The 16,017-nt window shown below is 45.1% G+C and overlaps 1 protein-coding gene across 6 annotated transcripts in view; it reads left to right on the top strand.

Annotated features, from left to right (window-relative positions):
• Nucleotides 1-11,443, top strand: part of arhgef3 (Rho guanine nucleotide exchange factor (GEF) 3) — a 131,811-nt gene extending 120,368 nt beyond the window's left edge. For all 6 annotated transcript variants that reach the window (XM_014166000.2, XM_014166002.2, XM_014166005.2 and 3 more), the window contains 6 exons: nucleotides 454-550; nucleotides 728-804; nucleotides 6,574-6,831; nucleotides 6,917-7,087; nucleotides 8,504-8,690; nucleotides 8,894-11,443. In XM_014166000.2, coding sequence (XP_014021475.1) covers nucleotides 454-550; nucleotides 728-804; nucleotides 6,574-6,831; nucleotides 6,917-7,087; nucleotides 8,504-8,690; nucleotides 8,894-9,264 — 1,161 coding nt within the window. In that variant the 3' untranslated portion in view covers nucleotides 9,265-11,443. The remainder of the gene's footprint in view (nucleotides 1-453; nucleotides 551-727; nucleotides 805-6,573; nucleotides 6,832-6,916; nucleotides 7,088-8,503; nucleotides 8,691-8,893) is intronic.
• Nucleotides 11,444-16,017: the final 4,574 nt, after the last annotated feature.

Here is a 16,017-nt window from a genome sequence, read left to right as displayed (position 1 = left end):
CGGCCTAGGAACAGTGGGTTAACTGCCTTGTTCAGGGGCAGAACGACAGATTTTTACCTTGTCAGCTCGGGGATTTGATCTTGCAACCTTTCGGTTACTAGTCCAATGCTCTAACCACTAGGCTACCTGCCGCCCCATTTGACGTCCGTTGCCTTTTCTTTAGTGCTGTTTTGTCAAGGGGACAAAAGTTTTTTTCCACTAATATTGGACGTGTTGTTTTATATTACGTCTGAGCTATGATCAAGTAGCTTATCAAACACTTGTTTATGCGTAACTTATGACATGGATGTCTACATTTTGAAAAACACCAACGGTTTATCCATCTTCAGGGCTCACACTTGATTCACGTTTTAATGCTTCTAAAACTTGTTTTAATGTAACAAGTGAGAAAAATAGTGTTGGGTTGCATTGTTACTGTTCTAACTTAACGTTCTCCTTTCTCTGTACCTGTAGGCGTACCATGACCCAATGCTGAAACTGTCCATCATGACAGAACATGAGCTCAACCAGATCTTCGGAACCCTGGAATCTCTCATTCCGCTGCATGAAGGTGAGAATGAACGCTTACAAAAGGACAGAACCACAAGATAGGGGAATTGCAAAGAAACACAGTTGCTCACACACACAGAAGTCAACACGCGGTCATACACACACACACACACACACACAAACACCCAAATGAGCCGTTAGGCAGAGGTTGAGACCGCTCCTTCTACTCACTATTCAGATCTGCTGAGTCGACTGCGAGAGGCCAGGAAACCAGACGGCTCCACAGAACATGTGGGACACATCCTAGTGGACTGGGTAAGACCATCCGTTATGATCATATGTAGGGGATGAGGGTTTTCCTCACCATGTGACCTAAACAGGAAAAACTGATGGATCAACTTGATTTATATAACAGTTTTCAATGCTGATTATACTTTGCAATCAGACAGTTGTATGTTCACACTACACATGCCCGAGGTGGGACTATCTAACAGTAAACAAGTTAGACATACTGACAAATTTTCTAAAACAATGTTGGAGGTAGGTTATGGTAGAGAAATAAACATTAAATTCTCTGGCAAAGCTCTGGTGGACATTCCTGCAGTCAGCATGCCAATTGCACGCTCCCTCAAAACTTGAGGAATCTGTGGCATAGTGTTGTGTGACACAACTGCACATTTTAGAGTGGCCATTTATTGTCCCCAACACAAGGTGCACCTGTGTCATAAACATGCTGTTTAATCAGCTTGTTGATATGCCACACTTGTCTGGTGGATGGATTATCTTGGAAAAGGATAAATGCTCCTTAACAGGGATGTAAACAAATTTGTGCACACAATTTGAGAGATTCGTTTTGTGCTTATGGAAAATGGATGGGATCTTTTATTTCGGTTGATGACAAATGGGACCAACACTTTACATGTTGCGTTTATATTTTTATTCAGTTTACATATGAAATGGGTAAAACAGTATGTAAACATTATTAAAGGTACCAGTGTTCCATGTCTAGTCCTTGCCAATGATAAGCATACCCATAACATTATGCAGCCATCACCATGCTTGAAAATATGAGAAGTGGTACTCATTATTGCATCCATGCAACTTATCATGTGACTTGTTTTAGCACATTTTTACTGCTGAACTTAATTAGGCTTGCCATAACAAAGGGGTTTAATACTTATTGACTCAAGACGTTACAGCTTTTCATTTGTAAAGAATTCTAAAAATATAATTCCACTTTGACGTTATGGGGTATTGTGTGAAGGCCAGTGGCAAAAAAAATCAAAATGTAGTCCATTTTAAATACAGACTAACAGAACAAAATGTGGAAATAGTTAATGGGTGGTGTTTTGGTGGCAAATCAAAAACAGTAAACTGAACTTGCCTGTGGGGAGAGAGGGAGCTAGATTTGTCCTTGCATCACTGCCAAAATAAGTGGTTTTGTGTCACTTCACTTCAACAGCATCAATTTACTCAAGACTTTTCTGGGGATGGATTCAGCCATTGAGAACCCCCAAAACGGCTAGTTCATGAGGCAGCCTGAGATGTTTGTTTTTCGTAGCATAGCTAGCTTATGAAAACAGAGTCATCCTGTGTCTTATTGACCTTTTGGCCCAGTGTACTTTTTCAACTACCAACAATCCCTCTGTGTGTGTGTGTGTGTGTGTGTGTGTGTGGTGTGTGTGTTGTGAGATCAGAGCTCTGTATAGGGTGTGCACTCCAAGCTCGGTCAGTTGACATCTGGGGTTCACACACCCACAGTAGCCGTTGTTGCAACACCCAGAGAAATCTCCTACTGGTGTGGAGTTTGGTTACCCTGTGGGGAGGTTAAAGGCTCTTAGGTAACATGTCATGATAACTTCCTCAGAATGTGTGCAGTGACACTTTAGCTGGACACCTTAGCAAAGAGCTGGAATCAGCTTAGTTCTGCAGTGCTGTGAAGTGTGTTAGTGTGTCCAAGGCTCTTAGTGTAGGGATGCTGAGTGGCTCCTCTCCATCCCTCCTTCCCCTCATCACTACTTCCTGTTTACACTAGGTAGTTATGGGGAACAATGTATGCCTGACAAGGATGCGGAGAGCCTCCCCTGCTTCTCAGGGGTTTACTTGCCCTTCTCCTCTGAACTCTGCTCCACCACGGAAAGATGTCAATGTGGTTGCGTAATAGAGTAAAGATTTCCCAATTCCACTTAATCTCCAAATCATTACATTTACATTTAAGTCATTTAGCAGACGCTCTTATCCAGAGCGACTTACAAATTGGTGCATTCACCTTATGATATCCAGTGGAACAACCACTTTACAATAGTGCATCTAAATCTTTTAAGGGGGGTTAGAAGGATTACTTTATCCTATCCTAGGTATTCCTTAAAGAGGTGGGGTTTCAGGTGTCTCCGGAAGGTGGTGATTGACGCTGCTGTCCTGGCGTCGTGAGGGAGCTTGTTCCACCATAGGGGTGCCAGAGCAGCGAACAGTTTTTGACTGGGCTGAGCGGGAACTGTGCTTCCTCAGAGGTAGGGAGGCGAGCAGGCCAGAGGTGGATGAATGCAGTGCCCTTGTTTGGGTGTAGGGCCTGATCAGAGCCTGAAGGTACGGAGGTGCCATTCCCCTCACAGCTCCGTAGGCAAGCACCATGGTCTTGTAGCGGATGCGAGCTTCAACTGGAAGCCAGTGGAGAGAGCGGAGGAGCGGGGTGACGTGAGAGAACTTGGGAAGGTTGAACACCAGACGGGCTGCGGTGTTCTGGATGAGTTGTAGGGGTTTAATGGCACAGGCAGGGAGCCCAGCCAACAGCGAGTTGCAGTAATCCAGACGGGAGATGACAAGTGCCTGGATTAGGACCTGCGCCGCTTCCTGTGTGAGGCAGGGTCGTACTCTGCGAATGTTGTAGAGCATGAACCTACAGGATCGGGTCACCGCCTTGATGTTAGTGAAGAACGACAGGGTGTTGTCCAGGGTCACGCCAAGGTTCTTAGCACTCTGGGAGGAGGACACAATGGAGTTGTCAACCGTGATGGCGAGATCATGGAACGGGCAGTCCTTCTCGGGAGGAAGAGCAGCTCCGTCTTGCCGAGGTTCAGCTTGAGGTGGTGATCCGTCATCCACACTGATATGTCTGCCAGACATGCAGAGATGCGATTCGCCACCTGGTTATCAGAAGGGGGAAAGGAGAAGATTAATTGTGTGTCCTCTGCATAGCAATGATAGGAGAGACCATGTGAGGATATGACAGAGCCAAGTGACTTGGTGTATAGCGAGAATAGGAAAGGGCCTAGAACAGAGCCCTGGGGGACACCAGTGGTGAGAGCACGTGGTGCGGAGACAGATTCTCGCCACGCCACTTGGTAGGAGCGACCTGTCAGGTAGGACGCAATCCAAGCGTGGGCCGCGCCGGAGATGCCCAACTCGGAGAGGGTGGAGAGGAGGATCTGATGGTTCACAGTATCAAAGGCAGCAGATTGGTCTAGAAGGATGAGAGAGAATTAGCTTTAGCAGTGCGGAGAGCCTCCGTGACACAGAGAAGAGCAGTCTCAGTTGAATGACCAGTCTTGAAACCTGACTGATTTGGATCAAGAAGGTCATTCTGAGAGAGATAGCAGGAGAGCTGGCCAAGGACGGCACGTTCAAGAGTTTTGGAGAGAAAAGAAAGAAGGGATACTGGTCTGTAGTTGTTGACATCGGAGGGATCGAGTAGTTTTTTTTCAGAAGGGGTGCAACTCTCGCTCTCTTGAAGACGGAAGGGACGTAGCCAGTGGTCAAGGATGAGTTGATGAGCGGGGTGAGGTAAGGGAGAAGGTCTCCGGAAATGGTCTGGAGAAGAGGGGGGATAGGGTCAAGCGGGCAGGTTGTTGGGCGGCCGGCCGTCACAAGACGCGAGATTTCATCTGGAAAGAGAGTGGAGAAAGAGGTCAAAGCACAGGGTAGGGCAGTGTGAGCAGGACCAGCGGTGTCGTTTGACTTAGCAAACGAGGATCGGATGTCGTCGTCAACCATTTTGAAAAGAAGGTCAAAGTCATCCGCAGAGAGGGGGGGGGATTCAGGAGGGAGGAGAAGGTGGCAAAGAGCTTCCTAGGGTTAGAGGCAGATGCTTGGAATTTAGAGTGGTAGAAGTGGTAGAAAAGTGGCTTTAGCAGCAGAGACGGAAGAGGAAAATGTAGAGAGGAGGGAGTGAAAGGATGCCAGGTCCGCAGGGAGGCGAGTTTTCCTCCATTTCCGCTCGGCTGCCCGGAGCCCTGTTCTGTGAGCAATGAGTCGTCGAGCCACAGAGCAGGAGGGGAGGACCGTACCGGCCTGGAGGATAGGGGACATAGAGAGTCAAAGGATGCAGGAGAGGAAGGTTGAGGAGGCAGAATCAGGAGATAGGTTTGAGCAGAGGGAAGAGATGATAGGATGGAAGAGGAGAGAGTAGCGGGAGAGAGAGGGAGCGAAGGTTGCGACGGCGCAATACCATCCGAGTAGGGGCAGAGTGAGAAGTGTTGGATGAGAGCGAGAGGGAAAAGGATACAAAGGTAGTGGTCGGAGACTTGGAGGGGAGTTGCAATGAGATTAGTGGAAGAACAGCATCTAGTAAAGATGAGGTCAAGCGTATTGCCTGCCTTGTGAGTAGGGGGGGAGGTGAGAGGGTGAGGTCAAAAGAGGAGAGGAGTGGAAAAAGGCGGCAGAGAGGAATGAGTCAAAGGTAGACGTGGGGAGGTTAAAGTCACCCAGATCATCTATTGGTCACTTTTAAACAATGAAAAGTGAAACAAAGCAAGTTCTCTGTCCTATATTTCTTCATGCTAGAACTTCAGATCAATCCACCATTAAAATGACCTTCAAAGATTAAATGATCATCCTAAGCCTTTTTTTTTTTCTCCACGAAGAACGAGGTGATTGTTAGTGGTGTTCCTATGAAAAAGGGTTGTGAGGCTAATGCTGCCTTGGGGTTAGTCATGTGGATGTACGAATGTGAACATGCACCCATCAACCCCCTCTTCCATCGACATCACCTCCCAATACACTGCACAGAATGAAGCACCAAAAATATATAAGTACTATTTTAGATTTCTTCTTGCCTCTGACTGTATTAGAGGAGGTCCAACGTCCTTCCCTACTCCAAATCAGTTTTAAAAAGGAGGTGGAGAGATTATTCGAGGAATCAAGGAAAGATTAATAGGGAAAGAGCCTATCCTGGTCAAACTCTTGGCTCGATAATAGATGATACCAAGAAAGCTTATCTGATTTATTTACTTGAAAGAGCGTGATCGATGTCAGGGCCTATGTTATCGTTCTCATCAGGCCTCTCCCCCTAGCTTTGTATGAGTGTGTTCAGTATTAGTTGAGTGATTGTTTTGACTGTACATTCTTGCCTGCCTCCAGAGTTGGGCTCTGGACATACTTCACCTACTGTAGGTAGTATTAAATACGCTGTACAGTTTAGTGGCGGCGGGATGGCCTGCTCCCCCTCCCTAATGTCCTTGTTCTCAGAACTGGCTGATTGGGAATGGGGGGTGGTGTGTTAGTGCCTTCTCCGTCGGACCTGGGATTCGAACTGGCAACTCCGGCTGCTGGCTCGCCTGTAACCGCTAGGCTACCTGCCGCCCCTTCAGATAAGGGGAGGTGCTAACAAAATTAACGAATGGTTGCTTACTGCATACATGTTTACTAAACCGTATGTTCGAAATGGTATGAGTAGTACACAGAATGTAGTAGGCAAGATATTTCATTCCCACACCCACTCACTTAGCCCCCCCCTCTCTCTGTACTTCTGTTCATCTTCTGTGCTCTGGCTGCACATGCCCAGTTACAGTACATTCCTAAAGCTTTCAAAGTGATGTAGTCCAGGTATATGGAAGAGCAGTTTTGACAAAAACTCTAGCACACTGGTACTCCATTCTTGTATTCTTCTCAATATATAAAGACTTGGGAGTCGTTGGTCACATGGAAATGCTACACAGAACTAGACCAGGAACGTATGGAGGCCTAACATCTGAAACATTTGCACACTAAATAAGAGATACTTTGCAAGTGTGCACTTATCTGAAGCAGAAACACCATTACTGACCTCTTCCTCGATCTACCTCCTCCTCTCTCTCTCTCTCCCTCCAGCTTCCCTGTCTAGACTCCTACAACTCATACTGCAGTAATCAGGTGGCAGCCAAGGCTCTGCTGGACCATAAGAAGCAGGACCACCGGGTGCACGACTTCCTGCAGCGCTGCCTGGAGTCGCCCTTCAGCAGGAAGCTGGACCTGTGGAACTTCCTGGATATACCCAGGAGCCGGCTGGTCAAATACCCCCTGCTGCTCAGGGAGATCCTCAAACACACGCCTAACGACCATCCGGACCGCCAACACCTGGATGAGGCAGTGAGTAGAGGAGGAGACCCACATATTCGCAAACACACACATAAATCACAAATTCTCCCTCACACCCCCCCCCCTCTCTCTCTAGATCAACATGATCCAGAGCATCGTGGCAGAGATCAACACCCAGACGGGCGAGTCAGAGTGTCGTTTCTACAAGGAGCGTCTCCTCTACCTAGAGGGCAGCCAGAGAGACCTGCTCATTGACAGCTCCCGCATCCTCAGCTGCCACGGGGAACTGAAGAACAACAGGGGTGCTGTGAGTAGTGCTCTGTCAATCATAATAACACAATACTTAGGAGTGGGATAAGGTAGGGAGGGATACAAAAGGATAGGATGGACATTTGCAAGGATGGACATTTGCCCGAATAATAACATGCACGCTGTGAGTGCCTCTGTCCATTTACTTTTCAGTGTCACTCACAAAAAGCAGAAACAGTACTATAACACTGCACTGTAACATCCACTGACAGTAAATGAAAATGCTTACTGACACGCCACTGCTAGCTATGTCCTCTGACATAAGTAAGGTCAATGGTGAGGTGTTTTTTAAGAGAGGTGGCAGTGTCTTCCTCTAATAGATTTACCTTACTGCCATTTAGATATATGAAGAGCCTCTAAATCCACACAGACCCGTGATGGTACGAGCAAACCCTTTGACCATGACCCCTGAAGCACCTCTCTCACCACATATCAATCTGTCTACTGGAGGTTATGAGTCAGCTCTGAGAGAGTAGGTTCACCTCTCGGCCCTCGCTGGGGTCATCTTTCCTACTGCGATAACAACCGAGTAGAGGGGAGGCGTCCTGACCTGGGTTCAAATACTATTTGAAATCCATTTTAAATGCAGGGCAGTCCATAAGTGCAGATGATGGACATTAAGGATCTGGAAAGATTCTGTATGGAGGAATGGTCTAAGATCCCTCCCAATGTGTTCTCCAAGCTCAGAGGGTGGCAGGTAGCCTAGCGGTTAGAGCGTAGCGCCAGCATCCCAAAGGTTGCTGGTTGGAATACCCGAGCTGTCAAGGTGAAAAATCTGTTGATGTGCTCTTGAGCAAGGCACTTAACCCTAATTTGCTCCAGGGGTGCCTTACAACTATGGCTGACTCTGTAAAACAACACATTTCACTGCACCTATCCGGTGTATGTGACAAAATAATAAGTAAATCATTTAAAAAAAAGGCCGTTTTTAGTCTTTTTGCTTATCTTTATCAAGGGCGCCAATAATTTTGGACCTGACTGTATCTCTGAGACTTGTGTATGACATACAGCATAGCAACTGGAGTGTATTTAAAGTAAAAAATACCTTCCACACTGGTGTTAACTATTTTCTAGTCTGAGGAGTATAGAACAGTTGATATATTAAAAACTAGCTTGATCTGCTGCTGAAATGCATGCATCTGTCCCTGTTTGGTCCAATTACATTATCTCCAATGCCGTTCTTAATTGTTTTGTATTATGATGCGTTGCATTTTATTTTGGGATCGCTTACTGCTGCCTCCAAGGCTCCCTTAATCTCTTGTGGACAGACTACTACGTAAATGAGCATCTGACAAATTACGCAAGATCTTAGTTCTGGGTTAACTTCCTACCTCGATGAGAAACCTTGATGAATATATGTTTTAAATTAGGCAAAAACATTATACCCTAACACCTTCCTCTCCTCGTTCTCCAGAAGCTGCACGTGTTCCTGTTCCAGGACGTGCTGGTCATCACTAGAGCCATCACCCACAACGAGCAGCTGTACTACCAGCTGTACCGCCAGCCCATCCCCGTCAGAGAGCTGCAGTGGGAGGACCTGCAGGACGGGGTGATACGCCTGGGAGGCTCCATCAGAGGAGCCTTCAGCAACAACGAGAGGAGTGAGTGTTTACTCCATAGAATTACATCTAGAACATTTTTTATATGAATTCTAGGATTTCTTTGGTTTATCACTAGCGGATAAGGACTGTTGCCGCTGATGACTGGCACTTGGCACCCCCTGGTCTATTAATGCTGTGGTCATTAACTTGCAATCTGCTTGTATCGAATTTCCCCCGTCTAACCTCGTCTCTCCTCTCCTCAGCCAAGAACTTCTTCAGAGTGTCGTTTCATAGCAGTAGCCAGTTCCACTCCCACTCCTTCCAAGCCAGTGATGCCTTCAACAAACAGCAGTGGCTCAACTGCATTCGACAGGCCAAAGGAGCTGCTGAGTCGGTCATGGGGGTAGTGGGGGTGGAAACCAGTAGCAGTGACCCAGAGCCCCCTCCAAGCCTACTCAGCCCTCTGAGCCCTACAACACCTCCCCTCTCAGGACCACTGGCCCCCCAGCCAAAAAGCATGGACCATTGCGACAGTGACTCGTCTGTAGACTCTCCAGGCTGTAGCATGGACATGGACACAAGCGAGGCGTTGGCCTCCCCCACAGGCTGCCCTGATGGACCAAACAGACTCTAGTAGTAGCAGGCCATCAGAAGTGTGACCTTTGGGGTGTCATGGCCTCTCTGGGTTAGAGAGGCTAGAGGCTAAACCTTGGCAGTATTGGTGGCAACATGGCAATGCTCCCTATATACAGGAGGGAAGAAAAACACTGTGGACATTGGAGCACTTTTTTATTCTACCCATTTTTTCATTTGTTAGTTTTCTTTGTTGCTGAACTTGGACAAAAAAAACTCTCATTCTCTCTCTTGGGCATCCTTCTATGAGGCTGTGGTGTAGTCTGTAGCAGTGACAACCATGTAACTTAGCTGTGACTGTCAGGTCTACTATGGATGTCTACCTGGAGAGGAGAGAAGGCAGACATGACAGGGACCTCAGGACTGTTTTTTTTTTTTCTTCTCCTGGTCAGACTCTGGGCCTCTAGAGACACTGCCATCACACGTTATCCCACTGCAGTACTACTGTGGCCTCCCAGAGCTAAGAGAATACACTGATATTCTCTTTGTGTTGAACTAAAAATATAAATGCAACATTTAATGTTCCATACGCACAAAAAGCTTATTTCTCTCAACTTTTGTGCAGATATGTGTTCACATCCCTGTTAGTGAGCATTTCTTCTTTGCAAAGACAATCCATCCACCTGATAGGTGTGGCATATCAAGAAGCTGATTAAACAGCATGATCATTACACAGGTGCACCTTGTGCTGGGGACAATAAAAGGCCACTCTAAAACTTGCCGTTTTGTCAGACAACACATTGTCACAAGTTGAGGGAGTGTGCAATTGGCATGCTGACTGCAGGGAATGTCCACCAGAGCTGTTGCCAGCTAATTAAATGTCAATATCTCTACCATAAGCCGCCTCCAATGTTTTAGAAAATTTGGCAGTACGTCCAACCGGCCTCACAACCGCAGACCATGTGCAACCACGCCAGCCCAGGACCTCCATATCAGGCTTCTTCACCTGCGGGATCATCTGAGACAAGCCACCAGGCCTGCTGATGAAACTGAGGAATATTTGTGTCTGTAATAAACACCATTTGTGGGGGAAAAACCTGTTCTGATTGGCTGGGCCTGGCTCCACAGTGGGTGGGCCTATGCCCAGTCATGTGACATCCATAGATTAGGGCCTAATGAATATTTCAATTGGCGGATTTCCTTATGTACTGTAACTCAGTAAAATCGTTAATTCTTGCATGTTGCGTTTTATATTGTGTGTTGTGTGTGTGTGGATGTAAGAATCTAGAGAACAGTGTTTGCAATACCCAGTCAAAATGACCAGCAGAATGTTTTCAAAGACAATCAATATGATGTTATTATTGTAGTACTTGGCATGGGGTTGCAGGGTGGTTCGTTAAGGACAGGTTACCACAACGCTGTAAAAGAGGTTAAAGGTGTTCACGACAGAATCTTCCCACATCTTGGCCAGAATTGAAATCTATGGTGTTCCATAAGTCAAGAACTGGCAATTCTAGAACAGATGCTAAAGTAGAGAGATTTCCCCTCCCCGTCTTGCCTCTTCGTTATGTAACCTAGTATAAACGCATGTCACTCAGAGGGGAGAGCTGTTAGTGGGGTTTGATTCATTTCATAATCGATTGTGTTTATTTAAATCTCCTCTAAAGTAAATTAGTCTGAGTAAGCGCAACATTAAATTACTACACGAATTTCCAAATTATGTAGAAAGACCTGAACAGATTCCATAGTTGGGCAGTTTGACCACGTCTATCTCTACTAAATTCTGCAAGAAGTGGGAAACTTATTTTACAGCAAGTAAAGAACCCATCCTGGAGGAAGCAGGATTTTCTGTGATGTTAAGAGTCAATGTCTTAAAGATACGTTTTGGATTAAAGCCAGTATTGAATTAATTACTGTTGGTGTGTTTAATGGTCACGTTTATCACCCACAAAGTCACTCACTGGTCGCTCCTGTAAAACGCGAAGCAGAGACCTTTATTGTTTAAAAGAAGTAGTCACTTATGTATTTATACTCTGACCAGTCCTCTGTCACTGGGTGCTCTGTGTTGAACCGACTAACTACTAAATTGTTGCCAAAACTGCGTGTGTGTCAGGTAATTCTGACCTTGTGAAAGTTTACTTGTGGGGCCTCATGTGCGCTCTCATTTGTATAGAAATTCACGCATTTAAAAGGAATCGGTTTGACCAAGTAAACACTAAAATAAATATCCCAAAACAGTATTATTGTTTGTTTTCTAAAGAAAATGTATTAATCTATGATTTAGGATGTCTATTTGTAGTTTATTTTTCCACTATGAATTAGTTCTATATGCTTTTATTTGGTTCATGTTGGAGACTGGATGTGAGAAGGTTGCACAGGGAGGTATTGGAATGGGAGGGGCCTAACGAACAAGACCGGAAAAAAGAAGGGTTTCAGAACGAGCTACTGCATGTTGTTGTAGGCTATGTACTGTAAGCCAAGCCCTCAGATAAATGGAATTGAAAGGAAAATACAGGGGTGAGTTTGAACCCTTTAGGTCAAATTTATGCAGAAAATCCTCAAAAGTCCTAATAATAAAGTGAACTTGATATAACAAAAATAATTGTGCTTTTTTTGTTGTTGAGGAAACTGATCCAACATTCAATGGATTTGTCAGAAAAAGTATGAACCTCAAGAGTAATCAGCAATTAAAGTATTTGGTCCCATAATACAAAAAATTCGAAAGGGTTCAAACTTTCTCTCACCACTGTAGATACTTGACATTGTAAGATGATGGCTATATGAACTGACTGAGAAAGATGGACATGAAAAGACTGGACCAAGTCATATTTGTCACTTGTATTGTGGTCTGTTGTGATAGAGCTACAGTGCCTTAAGGAAGTATTCACAACCCTTGACTTTTACCACATTTTGTGTTACAGCCTGAATTTCAAAAGGTATTACATTTAGATTGGTCACTGGCCTACATGCAATACCCTATAATATTAAAGTGAAATTGTTTTTCAAAATATTTCAATTAATACATAATGAAAAGCTGAAATGACTTGAGTTATAGTATTCAACCCCTTTGTTAGGGCAAGCCAAAATAAGTTAAGGAATAACAATTTGATTAACTCACTTAAGATGCATGGACTCACTCTGTGTGCAATAATAGTTAACATGATTTTTGAATGACTACCTTATCTCTATACCCCTCACAACCACAAAGACCAGGGAGGTTTTGCAATATTTTGCTAAACTGGGCACCTATTGGTAGAAGGGTAAAAAAAGTTATTAATTACACTTTGGATGGTGTATCAATAACCCAGTCACTAAAACTCATAGACTTTTCCCACATTTTGTTACGTTACAGCCTTATTCTAAAATGTATTTAAATTGTCACCCCCCCTCAATCTACACACAATATCCCATAATGACAAAGCAAAAAAAAAAAATTGAATTTTTTGCTATTTTTATATATTTTTTTAAACTTAGATTCAATTTACATACAGTACAAGTCACAAATGTAGACACCTACTCATTTAAGGGTTTTAATTTATTTGTACTATTTTCTACATTGTAGAATAAAAGTGAAGACAAACTATAAAATAACACATATGGAATCATGTAGTAACCAAAAAAGTGTTAAACAAATCTAAATATATTTGAGATTCTTCAAAGTAGCCACCCTTTGCACACCATGACAACTTTGCACACTCTTGGCATTATCTCAACCAGCTTCATGAGGAATGCTTTTCCAACAGTTTTGTTCCCACATATGCTGAGCACTTGTTGGCTGCTTTTCCTTCACCCTGCGGTCCAACTCATCCCAAACCATCTCAATTGAGTTGAGGTCGGGTGATTGTGGAGTCCAGGTCATCTGATGCAACACTCTATCACTCTCCTTGGTAAATAGCCCTTACACAGCCTGAGAGGTGTGTTTTGGGTAATTGTCCTGTTGGAAAAAAATGATAGTCCAACTAAGAGCAAACCAGATGGGATGACGCATCGCTGCAGAATGCTGTGGTAGCCATGCTGGTTAAGTGTGCCTTGAATTGTAAATAAATCACAGACAGCGTCACCAGCAAAGCACCCCCACACCATAACACCTCCTCCTCCATGCTTCACGGCGGGAACACACATGCGGAGTTCAAATACTTTGCGTCTCACAAAGACATGGCGGTTAGAACAAAAAAAATCTCAAATTTGGACTCATCAGACCAAATTAAAGATTTCCACCGGTCTAATGTCCATTGCTCGTGTTTCTTGGCCCAAGCAAGTCTCTTCTTATTGGTGTCCTTTACTAGTGGTTTCTTTGCAATTCGACCATGAAAGGCCTGATTCACGCAGTCTCCTCTGAACAGTTGATGTTGATATGTGTCTGTTAGTTGAACTCTGAAGCATTTATTTGGACTGCAATTTCTGAGGCTGGTAACTCGAACTTATCCTCTGCAGCAGAGGTAACTCTGGGTCTTCCTTTTCTATGGCGGTCCTCATGAGAGCCAGTTTCATCATAGCGCCTATAGGCAGAAACTCACAGGATTTACTGTTGACTAGAGCCATTCAATGCTGGTCTAACCAATCTGAATCCACGCTTCAAGATTGTTTTGATCACGCGGACTGGGAAATGTTCCGGGCAGCCTCAGAGATTAACATTGATTTATACGCTGACTCGGTGAGTGAGTGAGAAAACCTACCCAAACCGGAAACCGTGGATAGATGGCGGCATTTGCGCAAAACTGAAAGCGCGAACCACCGCATTTAACCATGGAAGGTTGACTGGGAATATGGCCGAATACAAACTCTGTTGTTATTCCCTCCGCAAGGCAATCAAACAAGCAAAATGTCAGTATAGGGACAAAGTGGAGTCATAATTCAACGGTTCAGACACGAGACGTATGTGACAGGGTCTACAGGCAATTACGGACTACAAAAAGAAAACCAGCCACGTCACGGACGCCGACGTCTTGCTTCCTGACAAACTAAACACCTTTGCCTGCTTTGAGGATAATACAGTGCCACCGACGCGTCCCGCTACCAAGGACTGCAGACCCCCCCTTCTCCTTCTCCGTGGCTGACGAAAGACATTTAAACGTGTTAACCCTCACAAGGCTGCTGACCCTGATGGCATCCCTAGCCACATCCTCAGAGCATGCGCAGAACAGCTAGCTGATGTGTTTACAGACATATTCGATCTCTCCCTATCGTAGTCTGCTGTCCCCACATGCTTCAAGATGGCCACCATTGTTCCTGTACCCAAGAAAGCAAAGATAACTGAATTAAATGACTATTGCCCCGTAGGACTCACTTCTGTCATCATGAAGTGCTTTGAGAGACTAGTCAAGGATCATATCACTTCCACCTTACCTGCCACCCTAGACCCACTTCAGTTTGCATACTGCCCCAACAGGTCCACTGACAATGCAATCGCCATCACACTGCACAATCCCATCTGGACAAGAGGAATACCTATGTAAGAATGCTGTTAATTGACTCCAGCTCAGCATTCAACACCATAGTACCCTCCAAGCTCATCATCAAGCTGGAGGCCCTGGGTCTCAACCCCGCCCTGTGCAATTGGGTCCTGGACTTTGATGGGCCGCCCACAGGTGGTGAAGGTAGGAAACAACATCTCCACTTTGCTGATCCTCAACACTGGGGCCCCACAAGTGTGCGTGCTCAGTCCATTTGTGTACTCCCTGTTTACCCATGACTGTGTGGCCATGCACACCTCCAACTCAATCATCAAGTTTGCAGATGACACAGCAGTAATGGGCTTGATTACCAACAACGATAAGACCGCCTACAGGGAGGAGGTTAGGGCACTCGGAGTGTGGTGTCAGGAAAACAACCTCTCACTCAACATCAACAAAACAAAAGGAGATGATCGTGGACTTCAGGAAACAGCAGAGGGAGCACCCCCCTTTCCACATTGACGGGACAGTAGTGGAGAAGGAGGAAAGTTTAAGTTCCTCAGCGTACACATCACAGACAAACTGAAATGGTCCACCCGCACAGTGTGGTGAAGAAGGCACAACAGAGCCTCTTCAACCTCAGGAGGCTGAAGAAATTTGGCTTGTCACCTAAAACCCTGACAAACTTGTCCAGATGCACAATTGAGAGCATCCTGTTGGGCTGTATCACCGCCTCTGGCTCTCCAGAGGGTGGTGCGGTCTGCACAACGTTTCACTGGGGGCAAACTACCTGCCCTCCAAGGACACCTACAGCACCTGATGTCACAGGAAGGCCAAAAATATCATCAAGGACAACAACCACCCGAGCCACTGCCTGTTCACCTCGCTACCATCCAGAAGGCGAGGTTAGTACAGGTGCATCAAAGCTGGGACCGAGAGACTGAAAAACAGCTTCTATCTCAAGGCCGTCAGACTGTTAAACAGCATTCACTAACTCAGAGAGGCTGCTGCCTACATACAGATGCAAATCATTGGCCACTTTAATAAATGGAACACTAGTCACTTTAAATAATGTCACTTTAATCATGTTTACATATCTTACATTACTCATCTTATATGTACAGTACATACTGTATTTTATACCATCTATTGCATCTTGCCTATGCCACTCGGCCATCACTCATCCATATATTTATATGTACATATTCTTATTCCATCCCTTTAGATTTCTGTGTATTAGGTAGTTGTGGAATTGTTAGATTACTTGTTAGATATTACTGCACTGTTGAAACTAGAAGCACAAGCATTTCGCTACACTTGCATTAACATCTGCTAACCATGTGTATGTGACCAATAAAATTTGATTTGATTTGAGCTGTTCTTGCTATAATATGGACTTGGTCTTTTACCAAATAGGGCTA

This window comes from Salmo salar, chromosome ssa22 (assembly GCF_905237065.1).
Source record: "Salmo salar chromosome ssa22, Ssal_v3.1, whole genome shotgun sequence".
In the NCBI taxonomy this organism is placed as follows: Eukaryota; Metazoa; Chordata; class Actinopteri; order Salmoniformes; family Salmonidae; genus Salmo; species Salmo salar.
The sequence above is the reverse complement of the archived record's forward strand: the minus strand, read 5'-3'. Positions and strand labels throughout refer to the sequence as shown.